Source organism: Hylobates moloch, unplaced genomic scaffold (genome assembly GCF_009828535.3).
Source record: "Hylobates moloch isolate HMO894 unplaced genomic scaffold, HMol_V3 SCAFFOLD_3, whole genome shotgun sequence".
NCBI lineage: Eukaryota > Metazoa > Chordata > Mammalia > Primates > Hylobatidae > Hylobates > Hylobates moloch.
This window is the reverse complement of record NW_026652278.1, coordinates 64474465-64494563: the sequence shown is the minus strand read 5'-3', so window position 1 is coordinate 64494563 and position 20099 is coordinate 64474465. Positions and strand designations below refer to the sequence as shown.

The 20099-nt window shown below is 48.6% G+C and overlaps 1 protein-coding gene across 2 annotated transcripts in view; it reads right to left on the bottom strand.

The window, feature by feature from the left end:
- The window catches only part of HKDC1 (hexokinase domain containing 1), a 47040-nt gene that overhangs the window by 8988 nt on the left and 17953 nt on the right, over nucleotides 1-20099 (bottom strand). Inside the window, exons 5-14 of one of the 2 annotated variants that reach the window (XM_032138879.2) lie at nucleotides 18923-19018; nucleotides 17307-17406; nucleotides 14700-14883; nucleotides 11849-12004; nucleotides 10485-10718; nucleotides 9355-9659; nucleotides 7662-7807; nucleotides 7445-7564; nucleotides 1398-1493; nucleotides 1103-1202 (exon numbers count right to left, since the gene is read on the bottom strand). In XM_032138879.2, coding sequence (XP_031994770.1) covers nucleotides 1103-1202; nucleotides 1398-1493; nucleotides 7445-7564; nucleotides 7662-7807; nucleotides 9355-9659; nucleotides 10485-10718; nucleotides 11849-12004; nucleotides 14700-14883; nucleotides 17307-17406; nucleotides 18923-19018 — 1537 coding nt within the window. The remainder of the gene's footprint in view (nucleotides 1-1102; nucleotides 1203-1397; nucleotides 1494-7444; nucleotides 7565-7661; nucleotides 7808-9354; nucleotides 9660-10484; nucleotides 10719-11848; nucleotides 12005-14699; nucleotides 14884-17306; nucleotides 17407-18922; nucleotides 19019-20099) is intronic. The other variant, XM_032138887.2, reaches the window with a different exon arrangement.

Sequence of the window (20099 nt, the reverse complement as noted above, 5' to 3'; positions counted from 1 at the left end):
AGTTTCCTTCACATGGTAAGCATTCAATAAATGGTACCTGCCGATTTCTTCATCATCATCATCATCATCATTGTTAAGCCATAAGCACACAAAGCTTCCAAGTAGTCGTAAAATTAGCAGTCAGAGCTGGAAGGGACCATGAGGAATCATCTAGTTTTGGACAAGCAAATGCTTGGCATCTGTGAGTCACCCTCTTCTTCCTTGCCCGTGACTTGGCCTCAGAACTATTCTCAGCCCAGCAGTCCAGGCAAGTATTTTAGTCAATCAACAGGCCTCACCTCTTTGCCCTCCTAGATCTAGCCCAATCCCTCCCACAGATGAAGAAACTCAAGTCGGACAGAATAAGCCACCTGCCCAAGCTCACAAAGTGGGTAAGAGTTAGAGTGAGAAGAAACCTCTTACCTGGCATGGGAGATAGCTCAGTACATCCCCATCTCCTTGTTCCACCTGCTACTTATATCCAGAAAGCCCAGATGATCAAATGGAACAACTTTTCTAGGTTCTATCATTACTTAGCCTGTACCTATCACCTGGAATGCCTTTTGTCCCCATCTCCACCTGTTCCAATCCTACCCATTCTACCCCTCTTAGAGAGAGCATCCCCCTAGAATCTACCCTTGGCCTTAATCACTGCCAGACTTCTCCCAAAGACCCCTAAAATGCCTGTATCAGGCCACTTCTTTCCCCTTTTCTAAGTTTCTTTCCAGCTCCTCTCCTTCCTGTGCACCCTGAGAACCAGAAGAATTCTGCACAGATGAGGTGCACATTGGAGCCACAGTGAAAATCTATAATAGCTCCCTCAGCCACAGGCCAAGATGATCCAACTGTAGTCTCCTTCCCCCCCACGACAATTGACCCCAAGGACCTAATTTAAAAATCTCTTCTTCCTGTGTCATTATCCTTCCTCAATAGAAAGGATGACCTTGGCTTAGGACTCTTAATGCAGAAAGAACTTGGTGACCTGGAATCCCAATTGTAACTTCCTCTCTGCCTTGGGCAGAGCGTCTGTATAATGGAACAATGCCGCCCTCTCACTATGTTAAAAGGGAACCATCAATGGATCCAGTGGGATTAGGCCAATGGGCCATGCCTGACCACTTACCTGCAATCAGGCCAATCTCACAATTAGGATCTTCATAGCCACATGTCATCATGGTCCCCACTGTATCATTCACGACTGCAACAATGTCCAGGTCAAACTCCTAAAAACAAAAACAAAAACAAAAAAACCCCAGCTCTACTATGAGTTGAATGTGCAAGCCAAACATGCTTAGGAGGGGCATGTCATCCCAAGGCAGGCAGAGGCCAGAGTCATAGGAACTGGGCAGAGGACGGCAGAGCAGAGGGGCCTGGGGAAGGCGGCAAGAGCAGGTGTGAGCCTCAACACCACATCCTACGTTTCTCCTCTTGATGGCTTCCCTGAGCATGTCCACCACGTCCTCCCCTTCACAGTCAGTGGCCTTGAAACCTTTGGTCCACCCTATGAGTGTTCCCTGAAAGAAAGGAGGGGAAATTCATTTGAGCAATAGTTTGCTAGGACTGCACAACCTCAACATCCAACAGATGCAAGGCACTATAGCTGGCTTGTTGTCAAGTACGTGTGCTTTTGACTATGCCTCCACCACCACAACCCTAACCCTGGGCACAGCAGCATCACAGAGCACAACACTCAGACAAGGTCTACCACTGAGTGGAATCATTGCAGCAATTCATACTCGTCAAGGGTCAAATCATGTTCCCTGGCCGTGATTATGCAGAATAAAGGCCTAGGATCATAGATAGTGATCCTACTTCTTTTTTTTCTTTTCTTTTCTTTTTTTTTTTGAGATAGAGTTTCACTCTTGTCACCCAGGCTGGAGTGCAGTGGCGTGATCTCAGCTCACTACAACCTCCACCTTCCGGGTTCAAGCAATTCTCCTGCCTCCGCCTCCCGAGTAGCTGGGATTACAGGCGTGTGCCACCACGCCCAGCTAATTTTTGTATTTTTTAGTAGATATGGGGTTTCACCATGTTGACCAGCTGGTCTCGAACTCCTGACCTCAAGCAATCCACCTGCCTCGGCCTCACAAAGTGCTGGGTTTACAGGTATGAGTCACCGCGTCTGGCCGTGATCCTACTTCTAACTTAGTCAAGGACAGATTACGATGTGATCAAAGGCAAAGCTACCAAATGTTTATCAAAGCATGTTTCACAGTGAAAAACTAGAGGCATCCTACAACTCCAACAGTATGGATCTATCATCCTGTACCCCGATATGGGACATGATATACACCCATAAAGAATCACACTGTAAGAGAACATTGGATGTGAGAGAAAGATGTTTTCCACACACTGTTAAGTGAAAGCACGTCAAACAAATACAGATAGTGAATCATTCTATTTTTATTTTTAAAATTACACTGATACACACACATACACTCGCACTTGGAGAAAGGACTGGAATAATATATACACCAAAAGGGTTAACAGTGGTTCTCTCTCGGTGCAGAATTCACTTTTCCTCTCTCCTTTTTGTTTGTCTATATTTTCTAATTTTTCTAAAATTAAAATTAACATATATGATTTTTATAATACTGAGAAACTAGGTTTTTTTTTTTTTTTGAGACACAGATTCTTACTCTGTTGCCCAGGCTGGAGTGTAATGGCATGATCTCAACTCACCACAACCTCTGCCTGTGGGGTTCAAGCGATTCTTATGCCTCAGCCTCCCGAGTAGCTGGGACTACAGGCAGGCACCACCACACCCGGCTAATTTTTGTATTTTTAGTAGAGACAAGGTTTCACCATGTTGGCCAGACTGGTCTCGAACTCCTGACCTCAAGTGATCTACCCTCCTCGGCCTCCCAAAGTGCTAGGATTACAGGGGTGAGCCAATGCACCCAGCCCGAAAGTAGTATTTTTAATTCTCAAAAGGAAGCCCAAAGTTACATTGTTAGCCTGAGGCAGGAGTTAGTCTAGCCTCGGACTCCAGCATCTAGAAAGCCAGGGGGGTGAAGGCAGGCAGAGCTAGGGTGTCTAGGCCAGGAGAAGCCCTGGGACAGGGAAGGCAGTGAGAAAATCTGATGGCAGCGCCGTCAGTCCCGTGGCTGGACGCCACCTCACCCCGAGGCCGTTAGCCCACAAGCCCCGGTCTCCCTCCTTCCCTCCATAGTTCTTGGGAAACTGGACCCCTGGCTGGCTCCTTTCCTGGTTGGTATGTGTAGAACATTAGAGAGACACTCCCAACTGGGAAACCTGTCTTACTAATTGCAATTACACAAAACTAACCTATTTTTTGATGTCTCTCTTTTTTCTCCCCAACCATGGGTGTCTTTGCTTTTAAGCTGCCCACGGGTCTCCCCTCCCTCTTCACCGTGTCTTCACGACACCTTCAGAGCTGCTGGGAGAGAGGCCCAAAGGCCCAGTGTCCTGAGTCAGGAGCAGTAGCTGTGTCCTGGCGCCCAGTCAGGACCGCAGACTGCTGCACACGGCACCCTGTCGGATGGTGTATTAATTTTTAATGGCAGCAGCAATGCAGGAATGCATTAGTAGTGTAAAACATTAAAATGTTACTGATAAGGATAGAGTTCCCTTCAATTCCCATCCTCCCAATATGAAAGGTAACCTCTGCCATTAGTCTGATATTAATCCTTCCAGACCTTTTCCTCTCCACTCATTAGTATTTTTTTTCTTTTTCCCCCCATTTCTTCTTTCAGGGGTGAAATTACACATATTTTTAAGTAAATAAATTCACGCTGTGTGTGAACCACTGTAATTTTTTTTTCTAATTCAATAATGTATCTTCCAGATCCTTCCAGGCCATTTATATGGATCTGCCACATTCCTTTACTGAGCAAAATATTCCTTGAATATAACTGCATGAAAATAAAACCACAAAACACACCTATAAAATGAGTTCTATTTTTGCGATCATTTTCAGATGAGGAAACCAAGGAACAGGGAGATTAAATAAGTTGCCCAAGGTCACCCAGCCAATAAGTAGAGAAGCCAAGCCTCCGGGGGAAGGGGGACTAGGGAGTCAGTGCTTAATGAGTACAGAAATTCAGATGGAAAAGAAAAAGTTTAAGAGATGGATGGTGGTGATGGCTGCACAAAAATGTGGATGTACTTCATGCCATAGAAGTGTGCATTTAAAAACTAGTTACAGTGGGAAATTTATGTTATGTGTATTTTACCACAAAATGGTTAAAAAAAATTTTTTTTTCTTTTTTTGAGACTGAGTCTTCTCTGTCGCCCAGGCTGGAGTGCAGTAGTGTAATCTCAGCTCACTGCAACCTCCGCCTCCTGAGTTCTAGCGATTCTCCTGCCTCAGCCACCCAAATAGCTGAGATTACAGGCACCTGCCACCATACCCAGCTAATTTTTGTATTTTTAGTAGAGGTGAGGTTTCGCCATGTTGGCCAGGCTGGTCTCAAACTCCTGACCTCAAGTGATCTGCCCGCCTCAGCCTCCCAAAGTTCTGGGATGACAGGAGTGAGCCACTGCTCCTGGCCCTGGACAAAATCTTAGTGCATCTTTGGTGCTACCCTTATTATTGTCCTGAGCTCTCTGGTTGACCTGCTGAGCTGACCAGAGTTCTACCACAAATTTAGGAAGCTGTATTCTGCTTTATGCCAGTCTTGGAAGCTTGGCTGATGAGAGTCTGTCAGAAAGAGCTCCTCTCCACAAGCTGGTGAGTCTGTCTGTGAAGCTGAGGCCAGGGGTTGCAGAGAATTCACTGCCATGATGTCAGGCCCTGGCGACAGTGCACCCCTTCCTCACCACCATTACCAGCACCGGATTCCTCTTGGCCTTTTTCAGGCTGAATTTCAATCCTATGCTGCCTCGAGAGTGAAGGATGATACTAGGATTTGAGTGCCTGCCGGGTGCTGGACCCATGCTATGCATTTTACACACACGAGCTCATTTAGTCCTCGCCGTATTCCTCCATTTTCACCAATGGGGAAACCATGCCTCAGAGAAGTTAAATAATCTACTCAAGGTTATTCAGATGGGAAACAGTAGAGACAGGGTTGCAAAACAGGAGCCCATGACCCCAGAGCCTGTGCTTTTGACCACTGTGTTTCCTGACCTTAGGAAGGACACTGGGCCTCTCTGTGTGGCCACATCTGGGCCTGCTCCCAAGCCCCTGAAGAAGGACATGTCCCTGCCCGGAGGCTTTCTGTGTGGGCACTGGCAGAGGTTGCAAACTGTCTGCCTCCATCTGCAGAACAGACAGCTCTGCCCCAGCCTCACACAAAGGCCCAGCCTCACTCACCCACTGTCAGCTCCAGGCCGAGGCCCCATGACCCACTGGAGCTCTGGGGAGTCTAAGAGCTCAGCCCAGTGTCTAGTCCCCACTTCTAAGCTCTACCTCTTGGTCAAGCTAGTTTACCAAAAAAAACATGCAAAAAACACACAATGCTGACCTTCCTGTATCTTAGCTTCCCAATTAAAAATCTTTATTTATTACACATAAAGTTAAGCCTGGGTGATTTTTTGTTTTTACACACAGAAAAACAGACACACACACACACACACACACACACACATTTAGAGATGGGGTCTCGCTATATTGTCCAGGCTGGGTCTCAAATTCCTGGGCTCAAGTGATCCTCCCACCTTGGCCTCCCACGGTGCTAGGATTACAGACCTTGAGCCACTGTACTTGGCCTGCTTGTTGTGTGTGTGTTTTTGTTTTTGTTTTTGTTTTTGTTTTTAATAGAGATGAAGTCTCTGTTGCCCATACTGGAGTGCAGTGGTGTGATCATAGCTCACTTCCTCTCCAGTAGCTGGGACCACAGGCATGTGCCACCATGCCTGGCTACGGTTTTTTTGTTTTGTTTTGTTTTGTTTTTGAGACAGTCTTGCTCTGTCACCCAGGCTGGAGTGCAGTGGCGCGATCTCAGCTCACTGCAAGCTCCGCCTCCTGGGTTCACGCCATTCTCCTGCCTCAGCCTTCCAAGTAAGTGGGACTACAGGCGCCCGCCACCACGCCCGGCTAATTTCTTTGTATTTTTAGTGAAGACAGGGTTTCACCATGTTAGCCAGGATGGTCTCCAACTCCTGACCTCGTGATCCACCTGTCTCGGCCTCCCAAAGTGCTAGGATTACAGGCGTGAGCCACCTCTCCCGGCTTGGTTTTTTTTTTTTTTTTGAGACGGAGTCTCGCTCTGTCGCCCAGGCTGGAGTGCAGTGGCGCAATCTCGGCTCACTGCAAGCTCCGCCTCCCGGGTTCACGCCATTCTCCTGCCTCAGCCTCTCCGAGTAGCTGGGACTACAGGCGCCCGCCACCACGCCCGGCTAATTTTTTGTGTTTTTAGTAGAGACGGGGTTTCACCGTGGTCTCGATCTCCTGACCTCGTGATCCGCCCACCTCGGCCTCCCAAAGTGCTGGGATTACAAGCATGAGCCACCGCACCCGGCCTTGTTTGTTTGTTTGTTTTTTAAGAGACACAGTCTCACTATGTTGCCTAGGCTGGTCTTGAACTTCTGGCCTTAAGCAATCCTTCCATGTCGACCTCCCAAAGTGCTAGGATTACAGAGATGAGCCACCACACCTGGACAACCCTGGGTGTTTTTATCCTAGAATTACAAGAAAGACTTTGTGATAAATGTCTCCATATTTATGAATTATCTATTAAATGATAAACTATGATGTTCTTCAATGTCAGCTAAAGTGGCCATGTGATCAATTGCTTCTGAGATACTAATATTAGAAAAGAAATGCATTTCTTGCCAGGCACAGTGGCTCACGCCTGTAATCCCAGCACTTTGAGAGGCTGAGATGGGTGAATTACCTGAGGTCAGGAGTTCAAGACCAGCCTGGCCAACATCGTGAAACCCCGTCTCTACTAAAAATACAAAGGTTAGCTGGTGGTAGTGGCAGGTGCCTATAATCCCAGCTACTTGGGAGGCTGAGGCAGGAGAATCGCTTGAACCCAGGAGGCAGAGGTTGCAGTGAGCCAAGGTCACGCCATTGCACTCCAGCCTGGGTGACAAGAGTGAAACTCTGTCTCAAAAAAAAAAAAAAAATGCATTTCTTGTGATGTGCTGGCAAGCTTTCTTTCATCAGACGATAAAAACCCATTGTAATTCCCTGTTTACATGGCCGTCCAGAGAGACACAGATCGCATTATTGCCCAATTGTTATAACTGGCCTTCACTGGTCATTACCTCTTTCTCCCTCTCTCCATAATATGATTCAACCTCTCTTTTAGTAGGAATATTATGCCTATGTCCCTTTATTGCATACTACTCTAAATTCTCTTGTGAATGGTCAGTCTAAAAAATCGTGATAAATTGATGAAAATTAAATTGTTGAAATTCTTTATCATGTGTTCCCAGCTGCCCTGAACCCAAGGTCCCTGTGAAAATGAAGGCTGGCTGGGAGTTACCTGGAGATGGGCCCAGTAGAGGAAGGAAGCCCACTGGGCTGGCCGTGAGCCTGGTGGGGCTGTCTTACCTTGTCAATGCTCATCTGCCTGCAGGGAAATGAGAATGTGAAGCCCAAAGGTAGGGAGGCTCCCTTGAGGCCCATGTAGTCCAGGAAGTCGGCGATGCACTGCACAATGTGATCAAAGAGCTGCAGAGAGACAGAGAGTGGCATGCACACCAGGCGGACGTCAATGCAGGGTGGCAGGCTGGCACCTTGGAGCCCAAAGGCCTTGCCTGGCACCTACCTCCTCACCAGTGCCCTGCATGATCTCCAGGGGGATGGCGAAGATCTTGTTGTACATTCGCACTGACCTCCGTCCACTTCTGATCTTCACCAGGAGGACCCGGAAGTTGGTTCCCCCAAGATCCAGGGCCAGAAACTTTCCTTTCTCTGTAATGGAGAAAGCGGTGGCTGCATTCCATGACAGGGACTCGTGTTGGGGCACTGGGAGGAAGAGGAAACGCCGGAGCAGAGCAGACCCAGGGCCTGCATTCCTGGGCCTCACAGACCAGAGGGTCGTGGGGGCCACAGTGCACAATGCCCGGGCCCTGGGCAGGCATCTTGAGCCTGCGTGAGGCCAGGCTGCTTTCCTTGGCCTCCACTTCTGCGGTAAAGGCCCAGGCACCACCTACACTATCGCCAGTGAGGTGCCATGAAAAGAGCCCTGGCCTGGGGTCAAGAGACCTGGGGCTTCTGAAAAATGGCTTTTTATCTTGAGCAAGAGAGGCAAGGTCCCATCCTTCCACACCCTGCAAAATCAGGAGACTCAACCTCTGAAGGCTCTTTCAGCTTCACTGACTGACAGCCTTCTCGGGAGCCCCAAGGAATGGTGCGGGGCATCCAGTCAAGGACATGCATGATTCTTATACCCAAGGGGCCTCCGGCCTGGCGCGGTGGCTCACGCCTGTAATCCCAGCACTTTCGGAGGCCGAGGCGGGCGGATCACGAGGTCAGGAGATTGAGACCATCCTGGCTAACACAGTGAAACCCTATCTCTACTAAAAATACAAAAAATTAGCCGGGTGTGGTGGCAGGCGCCTGTAGTCCCAGCTATTTGTGAGGCTGAGGCAGGAGAATGGTGTGAACCTGGGAGGCGGAGCTTGCAGTGAGCGGAGATCACGCTACTGCACTCCAGCCTCGGCGACAGAGTGAGACTCCGTCTCAAAAAAAAAAAATAAAAATAAAATAAACAGTGTCTTTTACTGCTCTCAGTTAAGAGATCCTAAGTACAGCTGTTGGACCTTGAGTAGGTCATCTAGCCTCTGTAAGTCTCAGTTATGGCATCCATAAAATGGGAACCATTCCCTCTTTGGTAACATTCCAAGTGGTTGTGGGGATGAAATGAAATGAAAGTTTCAAAAGCAAATTATAAGATGTAAAGCATTTTACAAAGGTCATTATTTCTGGAAGAGCCTCGTGAGATTCAAAGAGGTAAAATAATTTGTCTGAACAACTGACTTCACTACTTGGTGGCTTCTTTTGGCTGAGCACCGAGGAACAGAAGGATCAAGGGTTGGAGAAGTTGGGGGCAGAAGCGATGAGAGGGAAAGGAAAGTGAGCCAAGCCACAGAAGAGAACAGAGCCAGAGAAGCAGCAGGAAGACAAGCCCAGGCAATCTCAGGCATCTAAAACAAAGTTCCCGGGGTCAGGATCTGGGGGTTGGGGGGGTACACTCATGTTCTCATCTACACACACTTAAGTGCGCACACATAACCTAATGTAGGTTTTTTGTGTTTTTGTTTGTTTTGTTTTTACTGCAAATGCCTTGGGTTAACAAAGGCCAACAGATTTAGAAAGAATACTAGCCTTCTACTTACTCCTGCCCTCCACTGGAGACGTGAACCCAAGTTTCTAAAAACCAAGAACCTCAGTGGCTTTAAGGAGTTTTGACTGGAGCCCTGGATGGCTGTTCGGAGAGGGAGGCTGTGCTGGCCCACCTGTGCCGTCCGGCAGCCCGCAGACATAAGTGGGCAGCATCCTGACCGTGGCCAGCCCGTGGCTCTTCTTCTTCAGCCCATACTCCAGCTCAGCCCGCATCTTGGCCTGCACGTCCACGAGCTGCTCTTGGGTCAGCTGGAACAAAGCCAGCACCCTGTCGATCTGCTTCCGCTGGGCCTGCACGCGGGAGGCCACCGCAGTCACCATGGCAGCCCCCTTGGTGCTGCCACTCTCTGACAGGAGGAAGCGGACATCACAGCTTGGGACCAGTTTCCTCACCACCTTGTGCAGGCGTTTTGGGTACCTGAAGCAGGGGTGATGGGAAAACATTGAGCAATCATAAAGGTCAGGCTCAGGCACAGACCCAGGAGCAGCAGTGAACCCGGTCCCGGAGGGCCCTGCGGGGCCGGAGCTCAGCCCTTTATTTGCTGATGGTAGGAGGGAGGGGATGAGAGGAGGGACTAAGAAGCTGGGGCAGTGGAAGGCACTTGGGAGGCTCAGGGAAGTGCCTATTCTGTCAACGAACATTTCAACCAGTCTGTGCATAATGTATTGGCCGAACATCATTTCTGTCCAAAGGGAAGGATTTTCTTTCTCGGCTCTTTCCAGGGTGTAACCACTTGACTTCCAAGTCCACCCCGGTAGCCAAAGGGGCTTTCACTCTCCTTCCTTTTGGAAAATTCCCATTTCCCTGTGTTTTCCTACCAGGACCCTTCCCATAAACTTGGCAACCTGTGCCATCTCTATTTTTCCCCATCTATGACTAGGTATATCTTACTTCCCAGTCTTAGCCACATAGTAGGTGTTCAGTAAATAATAATTAGATGGAAGAATGAATGGAGAGATGAATGAGCGGATGATGGATGGGTGGACATAGATAAATGGATGGACAGCATTCCTAATTAGGCAATTGGCTTTAGCAGAATATTTCTTTAAGAGTAATCCCCAAAAGCAACCCAGCCAGCTAGATGAATGCGGGCCCTGGATTCACCCTTTCCCTTGTAATCTCAGAACCAACAGGAGGGGTTGATGGTTCCAGACCCCAGATAGGCAGGATAGTCCAGAAGACACTGGGGCCCTGCTCCAGGGAGACTCATTTGTGGGGGCATGGCTGGCAGGGAGCACTCACTGAGGGTGTATCTTGTAGAGGGTGCCGTCCATGCCCACCGTGGTCCGGAGCCGTTCCACCTTCTTGTTCTCCCGGAGGCGTGTCAGGATGGCCGCCAGGGCTGCTGCACAGAGGTTGGCCGAGCGGAAGGAGACAATGGTACAGACATGCTGGACGGCAATGCAGTCAGCCTCAGACGGTTCCAGACCCAGGTCCACCAGGATCTCTCTTGTATTAGCAAGGCCTTCTTTATACCTGGCCAGGGGACAGGAATGAGTGAACCACACTTCTCCATCCCATTGGTATCCTCCTGGGGGAACAAGCTTCCCCACCTCTCAGGATTGTGAAAATTAATAGGCAGGCCCATGGTATAGAATAAAAATAACAATATCAACATTAATAGTAGCAGCTGCCACTAACTGAGCAGTCACTGTGAGCCAGGTACTTGTCTAAGGATTTTACACATATTAACTCCTTCAACGCCCACAAAAATCCTGCGGGAGGCACCGTCATTACCCTGTCGTACAGATGAGAGATGTGAGTGCCGAAAGGGTGAGTAACGTGTCCATGGCTGCACAGCTAGTAAGGGCTAGAGCTGAGATTTGAACTCAGCAGTTAGATTCTAGCACCCACACTTTTAATCACCCTGTGCTATGCTGACTTTCATGGAAATTCTGTCCCTGCCAAGTTCTGCATAGACGTAGATGCTGCAGGTCAGCGCCACGCGGCTGAGCTCAAAATCTAAACTGATCACAAAGTCAAGGCAATGCCAGGGTTTCTAAGCCTGAGGAGCAGGACCCTCAAATGTGTTGGACGGCAATGCAGTCACACCGGGGCCAGCCGCCTTCACCTGCAGCCTTCACCAGCCAGCTCCCCATGCGAGGGACCTGTGTGTAAGGCCTCAAATCACCACATTCAAAGCCAGTTCCTGATGGGAGCAGGTGGAGAAGGTTCTGCTATCACAGGAGTTCTGGACTTGGATTTCACACATGAGCTTAGTGGCCAAGAATGCCCTGATATTGTAAGCAAACTTGTGTGTGAATGTACATTTTCGGGGCTAAGGGTCTAGAACCTGAATAAAGTTCTCAAAAGGATCTGTGATCCTAAAAATGTGTTACAAGTTACCACTTTAAGAAGAAGGCAGTAGAACATGCGAAGAGGGTGGCCCTCTGACAGCAGAGTCCCTTACTGATGAAACCAACAAGAACCTCTCATCTGAGTCACGGCAGAAATTGCTAATCCATCTGAAGCCATGCCCAGGTCTGAAATCCTCCTGGTAAAGGAGGAGGATCTAGTCCCTCCTGCTGTCCTACCACATGGAGCACCCCACACCTGGGCCTCCCATCCCAGCCCTCCACAGAGCCAAGGCAGAGGGACTTGCTTACTTCTCCATGGCAGCCATGTGCCGTGTTTCGATCTTGCCCTTAGTGTGGAGAGCAGAAGATTTCTCACCGCCGAACAGGAGGCCAGCCTTGGCCATCTTCAGCAAGATAAGCCTGACAAGCTCCCCCAGGTACAGGCCACTGATCATCTTCTCAAACCTGCAGGTTGGTGAACAGATCTGTGGACACAGCCCCTTTGATTAAGCTGCATCATTTCCCGAAGACCAGGAGCCACTGCCCACAGGCAGGAGCAGATGGGAGAGGGCTGAGCTAAGATTTCCTCCTTCTCACAAAGTGCTGGATGGCAAGAACGTTTGTCTCAAATCACCCTGGCCATGGGTACCATTCTCACATGGAGCATAGGGACTCTCAATTTCATAGACTTTGAATATTTTCCCAAAATCACTCAAACATGATGCGACAAGTCAAATTTCACACTCAGATGCTTCCCACTCCTACATCAAGCTTCTTTCCAAGAGAGAAAGATGCTGTGCTTGTGAGATGGGCTTGGACAGCCCCAGACAGGCTCTAAAGCAATGTGGATTTAACATCGCCATGGCTACCTACAGCTTTACTCCAAGTCTGCACACCAACAATTCCTAATTGTTTCCCAGGCAGACTATTGAATATTATTATTATTATTATTATTATTATTATTATTATTATTACTAGAGTGTTCTGCCACCCAGGCTAAAGTGCAGTGGTGCAATCATAGCTCACTGCAGCCTCGAGCTCCTGGCCTCAAATGATCCTCCTGCCTTAGCCTCCCATAGGTGTGCACCATCACACCTGGCTAATTTTTTTATTTTTGTAGAGACAGGGTCTCATTATGTTGCCCAGGCTCGTCATAAACTCCTGGCCTCAAGAGTTTCTCCTGCCCTGGCCTCCCAAAGCCCTGGAATTACAGATAAGAGCCACCGCACCAGGCCTAAATATAATGCTTATTTTCCAAACACAATAAGACACAAAATCAAGAACAATCTATGTCATAATCCAACTTACATAGTTCACTATAAAAAGTCTTAGAACAAGCCAGGTACAGTGACTCATGCCTGTAATCCCAGCACTTTGGGAGGCCAAGGCAGGTGGATCACAAAGTCAGGAGTTCGAGACCAGCCTGGCCAATATGGTGAAACCCCGTCTCTACTAAAAATACAAAAAAATTAGCCGGGTGTGGTGGTGCATGCCTGTAATCCCAGTCACTCAGGAGGCTGAGGCAGGAGAATTGCTTGAACCCAGAAGGCACAGGTTGCAGTGAGCCAAGATTGCACCACTGCACTCCAGCCTGGGAGACAGAGTGAGACTCCATAAAATCTTTAACATTGAAAAAAGAAACAACAAAAAAATTAGATGGATTTAGAAATTATATATATATATATATATATATATATATATTTATATTTTTTTTTTTTTTTGTTGCCCAGGCTGGAGTGCAATGGTATGATCACAGCTTACTGCACCCTGGACCTCCCAGGCTCAAGTGATCCTCCCACCTCAGTCTCCTGAGTGGTTGGAACTACAGGCATCTGCCATCACACCTGACAAATTTTTTTTTTAATTTTCATTTTTGTAGAGACTGGTCTCACTATGTTGCCCAAGTTGCTCTCAAACTCCAGGACTAAAGCAGTCCTCCCACCTCAGCCTCCCAAAGTGCTGGGATTACAGGCATGAGCCACCAGGCCTGGAAGGAATAGAATTTATTTTAAGTAAAATGGAAATGGGTGAAGATGATAAAATTCAAAAAACGGACACCACGTCCTTGGGACATGACTGCAATGGGTCACTAGAGCACAGGCATGTGCCTGGAGTAGGTGCCACCAAAGTGGAATGTGCTTCCTGGGTGTGCAGTTCTAGTCTTTGAATCGCTCCTAGAAGGTGCTTGAAATTCACCGGCATGTCTTGACAAAATGGCTGATTCCAGGGCTGGGGCTAGGAAAGTGTGACATGAGCCGGGAACGTCTTACGGTGCCAGGAAATAAGGAAGTACTTAAAGAGTAATGGAACATGTCAAAAGGACCCAGGAGCCAGCTTCAGAGGCTTCCTTTGGCCAAATCTAAAACAATTTGAGCATCAAAATAAAAATGGTGGACAGCAAACACAGAGGGAAGGTCCTGCCAGAGCCACCACCTGCTGAGTGATTAGGCCTCCAAGAAAGCAAGGTGGCCAGGGGACATGGCGAACACGAGGAGTTCGGCTGCGCCTGCCTTCTCCTCGCTACCCAGGTGTGTTCTGTGGCCACGCGTCCGAGTGCTGTTATCTTCAGTGCCTTTCATGCACATACGTAACTCACGAATACTGACAGAATTAGAATTAGGGTTATTAGGATTATGACTTAGGGAAATCTTTCAGTGTCCTTGGTTTCTATTTCCTCATTTGTCAAATGAAACTGAAATACAAGCAATGCCTGTTGTAATGGGGCCAGGCATGGTGGCTCATGCCTGTAATCCCAGCACTTTGGGAGGCTGAGGCGGGAGGATTGCCTGAGTTCAGGAGTGCAAAACCAGCCTAGCCAACATGGCAAAACCCCGGCTCTATAAAAAATACAAAAATTAGCCAGGCATGGTGGCGCATGCCCGTAGTCCCAACTCCTCTGGAGACTGACGTGGGAGGATTGCTTGAGCCTGGAAGGTGGAGGTTGCAGTGAGCCAAGATCGTGCCACTGCACTCCAGCCTGGGCTAGAGTGTGAAACTCCATTTCAAAAAAAAAGAAAGAAAAGAAAAGAAAAAGAAAAAAAGAAAGCAAGTTGTGATGGAGAGCTAGTCACAACTGGAGAGCCTCCCAGGCAGCCAGGGGACCTGAGTGATTGGGCACTGCCTGGTGCCAATGCCCAGATAACAGCAGAAGGGAACTCACAGTTGCTTTCCTGGGTTGAGAGAGCCGAGGTCCAGCTCCCTGTCGAACTCAGTGCGAATGTCCTCCAGGGCCCCGTCGTCCCCGAAGGCCCCCCACTCTGTGTTGATGCACATCCTGCCCTCATCACCCTCCACCAGGTCAATGTTGCTCATGTCCTCCATGTAACATGCATTGGTGCCAGTTCCTGAACCAGGGATCAGAGAGAATATGCAGAGAGAGGGCTCCCAGCTGGGCACAGACAGAGAACTCTTGACTGCTGGGGTGTCCTCCTCAATGTACCACAAAGTGCTTTTCATTCCCTGGGGGCCGGCTCTCGCTGAGGGAAGCAGCTTGGGCAAGCCCCGAGCACATGGGGTAAACAGCTGACATGTCAAGTCTGCACTTCTCAGGGTGCTCAGGGTTTGCTGTTCTGAATGGAGTCAATTGTGAAGAAGTCCCCTGATGAATATGGATGAAAGCTGACGAAGCGCTCTTACAAGAGGATGATAAATGAAGATGATCTTGTAAATATTTTTTTTTAAAAATCACCAACCCAGGGTAATTTTGCAAATTCTTTCCCTAAGCTACTTAGCTTCCTCTCTATTTGATACTAAAAATATTCTTTACTTATGGCCTGCCACACATTGTTTCTAGCATAAGCTGCTTCCTTATCTTAGACTGTGATTAGCTACCACCTAAGAAAGCAACACTCCGTTATGCAAACACAAAATCGCTCCAAGGAAATGCCTCAAACACTTGAGCATTGGGGAATGACTGCAAGGGGGCACCATCTTTTTGGACTCTTTTGGGAGGACAGAAATGTTCTAAAATCGGATTGTGGTGATGGTTACGAAACTATACGTTTACTACAAATCATTGAATTGTACACCTAAAATCGGAGGACTTTTATGCCTCAATAAAGCTGTTTGAATTTTCAGGGTTTTTTTTTTTTTTTTAGTACCTTCCCTTGGCTGATACTCTGGTGTGAATATTTTAAATGCCAACATGGAAAATGAGAAATGTAGAAAAGCAGAATGTAATATTTGGAAAAAGCTTTTCTCAGAAATACACGGACACTGTTTAGGCGTGGCCCCCCAATCTGTGGTTACCAGATGCAGCCACAGTGACAGACGGGTGCCATGACTGGCAAGGGCCTGATCCATTCTGAGTCTCCTGGAAACAGAAGGGTGGAGGGAGCCCCTCAGCTTTAAAGACCTGCCCTTCAGGAAAGCCAGGCTGAAGAGGGTCTTGGGGGACATTAAGAAAAAGCAATTCAGAAGAACTTTCCCCAGGAGTGGTAAAGGAATGGGAAAAGGAGAAGGGGATATTCAAGAACAACCTATAAGTCAGAGCCATTCAGCATCACTGTACCCCAAACTGCCTTCCCACACATTCCTCCAGCAGACCCGCTAGCTCTGGTGTGGAGACCACCCACTGGACACCCCCACTGCACCACGACCTCCCTGGTCCAGAGCTGCAGTGCACCTTGCCTGACAGTCCAGTGGTCTCTTGGATGGTTGCCCTGCTTCCACTCTTGTCCCCAGTAATCGATTATCCACACAGCAGCCAAAATGGGCTTTTAAAAAATGCACATCCTGCCGAGCGTGGTGGCTCATGGCTGTAATCCCAGCACTTTGGGAGACCAAGGCAGGTGAATCACTTGAGGTCAGGAGCTTGAGAGCATCCTGGCCAACACTGTGAAACCCCATCTCTACTAAAAATACAAAAAATTAGCCAGCCGTGGTGGTGGGCACCTGTAATTCCCATCTACTCAGGAGGCTGAGGCAGGAGAATTGCTTGAGCCCCGGGAGGCAGAGGTTGCAGTAAGCCGAGATTGCGCCACTGCACTCCAGCCTGGGCGACAAAGCAAGACTCCGTCTCAAATTAAAAAAATAAAATAAAATGCTCATCCATTTATCCATCCCCCACCCAGAGTCTCCCAGTGCCTTCCAGTCTCCCTCAGGGGATAAGCCAGTGACCTTACAGTGACTGTGTCCACATCCTGTGCAATCTGCCCAGTCTGTCCTCTCCCTCTCACTTGAATGGCCTCCGACTTTCAGCCTTCACTCACCTCATCTGGACACCACTCGGCTATAGGGTTCCTCTAGTCCCCCCTCCCTGGACACCTTCCCATTTCCAAGCCTGTAGGTGTCCTCTTTCCTTTGCCAGGGACTCCCTACCCCTGGACCTCCACCTTGCTCCCTGGTTTGCATCACTGAGGTCCCAGCTCAAATGCCACCCCTCAGAGAGGCTTCCCTGACGCCTCATCCCACTCACAGTCACATCACTCTCTTTGTTTTTTTTTTTTTTTATCATGCTAACCATCACCTGAAATTATCTTAATAGTTTAGGCCTTCTCGGCCTCTCACCCACCTCCCCACTGAAAGTTCCAGGAGCACAGGAACTCCCCACTCCGAACCCAGTGCCAAGCCCAGGGCCCGGCACACGACGGGTGCTCAGTAAACACTTGTTGAATGGATGAATGAATGAATTTTTTCATGTCCCTATGTTGCTTCTCCTAAACAGTGTCAGTGCCCTTCCCGCCAAATTCACTCAGAGCTCGCTGAAATGAAACTCCCAAACAGTCCCTCCTCCCCCACCCTCAGAAAACCAGTCCAATTGAGTTACCGATGATGACACCAACTTCGCAGTAGGGGTCGTCATAGGCACAGGTCATCATGGTCCCCACGGTGTCATTGACCAGGGCCAGGATGTCCACATCCATGTCCTGCCAAACACAAGGCCAGAGGGCATCAGCGGGTGGGAAGGAGGTGTTCCCCTCCCTCCTTCCCCACAGAGGCAGCAGGCAGTGAAGGTGGCTGCTGAGACATCCCTAGATCCTGCCTGCTGGGCCTGTCTGAAGGAGCAAGGCCTCATCAAGGTTCAGGGTCTACGGGAGAGAAAGAGCCGATGGGAGCTGAAGAGGGGAGCCTGTCCTCCTGCTTTGTGGGTGAAGGCCTCTGCAATGGAAATATGAGGGACAGGCTACCAGGACTCCAGCCCTTGCTTTTCGTTGTTGTTGTTTTTTTAATTAAAAAAAATTTATTTTTTAATCTACAGATAGGGTCTCACTATGTTGTCCAGGCTAGAATGTGATGGCTGTTCACAGGTACAAACATAGCACACCATGGCCTCAAACTCCTGGGCTCAAGTGATCCTCCTGCCTCAGCCTCCCGAGTAGCTGAGACTACAGGCACACATCACACCCAAGTTTCAGCCTTTGTTTGTGGGACCCTGGGAAGACATCGAGGAAAGCATGTTTATCCTGGGAGCAGTGGCATTTCCAGGAGAAAACGCCAAGTCCTCACCCACGGGGACAACTCAGCCAGCAGGCACAGACTCGGCCAAGTCTTCCCCATGTGTGGCATGGTGACTTCCTGTCTGGATTTCCTGTTCTGCCAAGTCGGCTTGGGTTATTGCACCAACATCCCCCAAAGTTTGGAAGAACATTTTAAAATAAAATGAGAGCCAGGCATGTGGCTTATGCCTATAGTCCCAGCTGTGCAGGAGGCTGAGGTGGGAGGATCATTTGAGCCTAGGAATTCGAGGATGGAAGGCCACGCACTGCCAGCCTGGGCAACACAGCAGGACCTCATCTCTAAAAAAAAAAAAGTAGAATGAAAACAATAAGGGAAAATGCAGGCTATAAAAGAATAATATCCCAGCTTTAAAGAAAAAAAGGCTGGAAGGCTATGCAGCAAAACATGCCTCTTGCTGTCAGGGCAACAAGCAATTTGGGTTTGTGTACTTTCCAGCTCAGTAAGGAGCAGGTCTTGCTTTTGCAGTAGTTTAAATTATTGTAAAATACATTCAACATTTAAGGATATTTAATGGACAGAGAGTGGACAGTGAAATAGAGAACCAGCCCAGAAAGAATATGGAACCAGCCCGGAATGTATATGATCTTTTCGGCCTCAGAGAGGAGGGTGTGTGGGGCCTACACACAGCATCAGATCTAACCAAGAACTCTGGAAGAGGGCTGTGGCTGCTGGGGAGGCCCAGGGATGAGCTGGCCACCTTTCAATAGAGATTGGTGCAAGCCCCGCCTACCAAGGCTCTGTGGGTTCCTCCAAGTTGGCCACATCTGTACTACAGTGGGAACTTTTCTAAGATCAATTCCTTCTCTGATTCTCCCTCCAGGAAGGCACCATATGTGACCCCCTCACCGCACCCCCACCCCCCACCAACCCAAGAGAAAGGAGCTAGGGCTGGGAGAGCCTCCCACACCGAGGTGAATTCCTCACCTTGTGTCTTCTCATGGCTTTCGTCAGATGGCTCACCACATCCGTGTCCTGAACTCCTCGTGCCTTAAACTTCTTTGTCCATGAAAGCAGGACACCCTGGGAGGAGATTTCAGGTCCAGTTTGAATGAAGGAGGTGCTGAGATGTGCAACTGAGCTGCAGAAACTTCATGCCTACATGCATCCCCCATGGTCTTCTCTTCTCTAAGGTGAATCACCCCAATTTTTTAAAACATTGCTTCTGCAGCCTTTTCCAATAACTTAAATGCCTATGACTCTCATCTGAGTGGTTAGAAACATATGGTAGCAGAAGGAGGAATTATTGAAAAGTGAGAGCTCTTGGATTCATGAGACATTAGACAAGTTGTTTAACTTTTCGGAGCCTCAGTCTACTCCTCTGCAAAATGGAAATGTCACCTCCCTACCTCTCTCAAAGGAATGCTCTAATGAAAATACCTGGTGTATTATACATGTAAAATGCATGGTTTGCCAGGTTCACGAAACAGAACTAACATGGTGTAACCTTGCAGGACTGTCTCAGGAACTTCATTTCAACTTAGAAAAATGATTCTCAACAAGGCAGAGTGGCCCACACCGTAGTCCCAGCTACATGGGAGCCTGAGGCAGGTGGATTGCTTGAGGCCAGGAGTTCCAGGCCTGCCTGGGCAACATAGCGAGACCTCGTCTCTTAATAAAGAGAAAGAAAGAATAATGGTTCTCAATTTGCATTATCGATCATTGCTTACAAATGGTGTTTCCTGAGTTTCGTGTCTGAAATCGCAAATAGTCATAGAATTTTTCAGACTGGAAGAGAACTTGGAAGTTAGAAGAGAATCGCCCGAGTCGCCTCAGTCAAGAGCAGCTGACCCCAGCTCACAAACTTCCTAACCACACCCCTCCATTTCCCTCCATTTATGGATTTAAAAACCTGGGATTGACAGAGGGAGGAAATTGCTCTGAATCTCACCGAGAGTGAAGGACAGAGCCCAAGACAAATTCAGGTCTCTGACTCTGGACCAACCCTCAGGCTTTTTCCCTGCACCACAGCGCTGCCGTGTGGCAGCTCTCCCTAACTTCTGCCCTCATAGGCTATGACAACATCCCTGTCTCCAGGGACAGAGCCGGCAGAGATGCACAGGGTGGCTTTCTTCAAAAATCCCTGTCGCAGGGAAGGTGGATG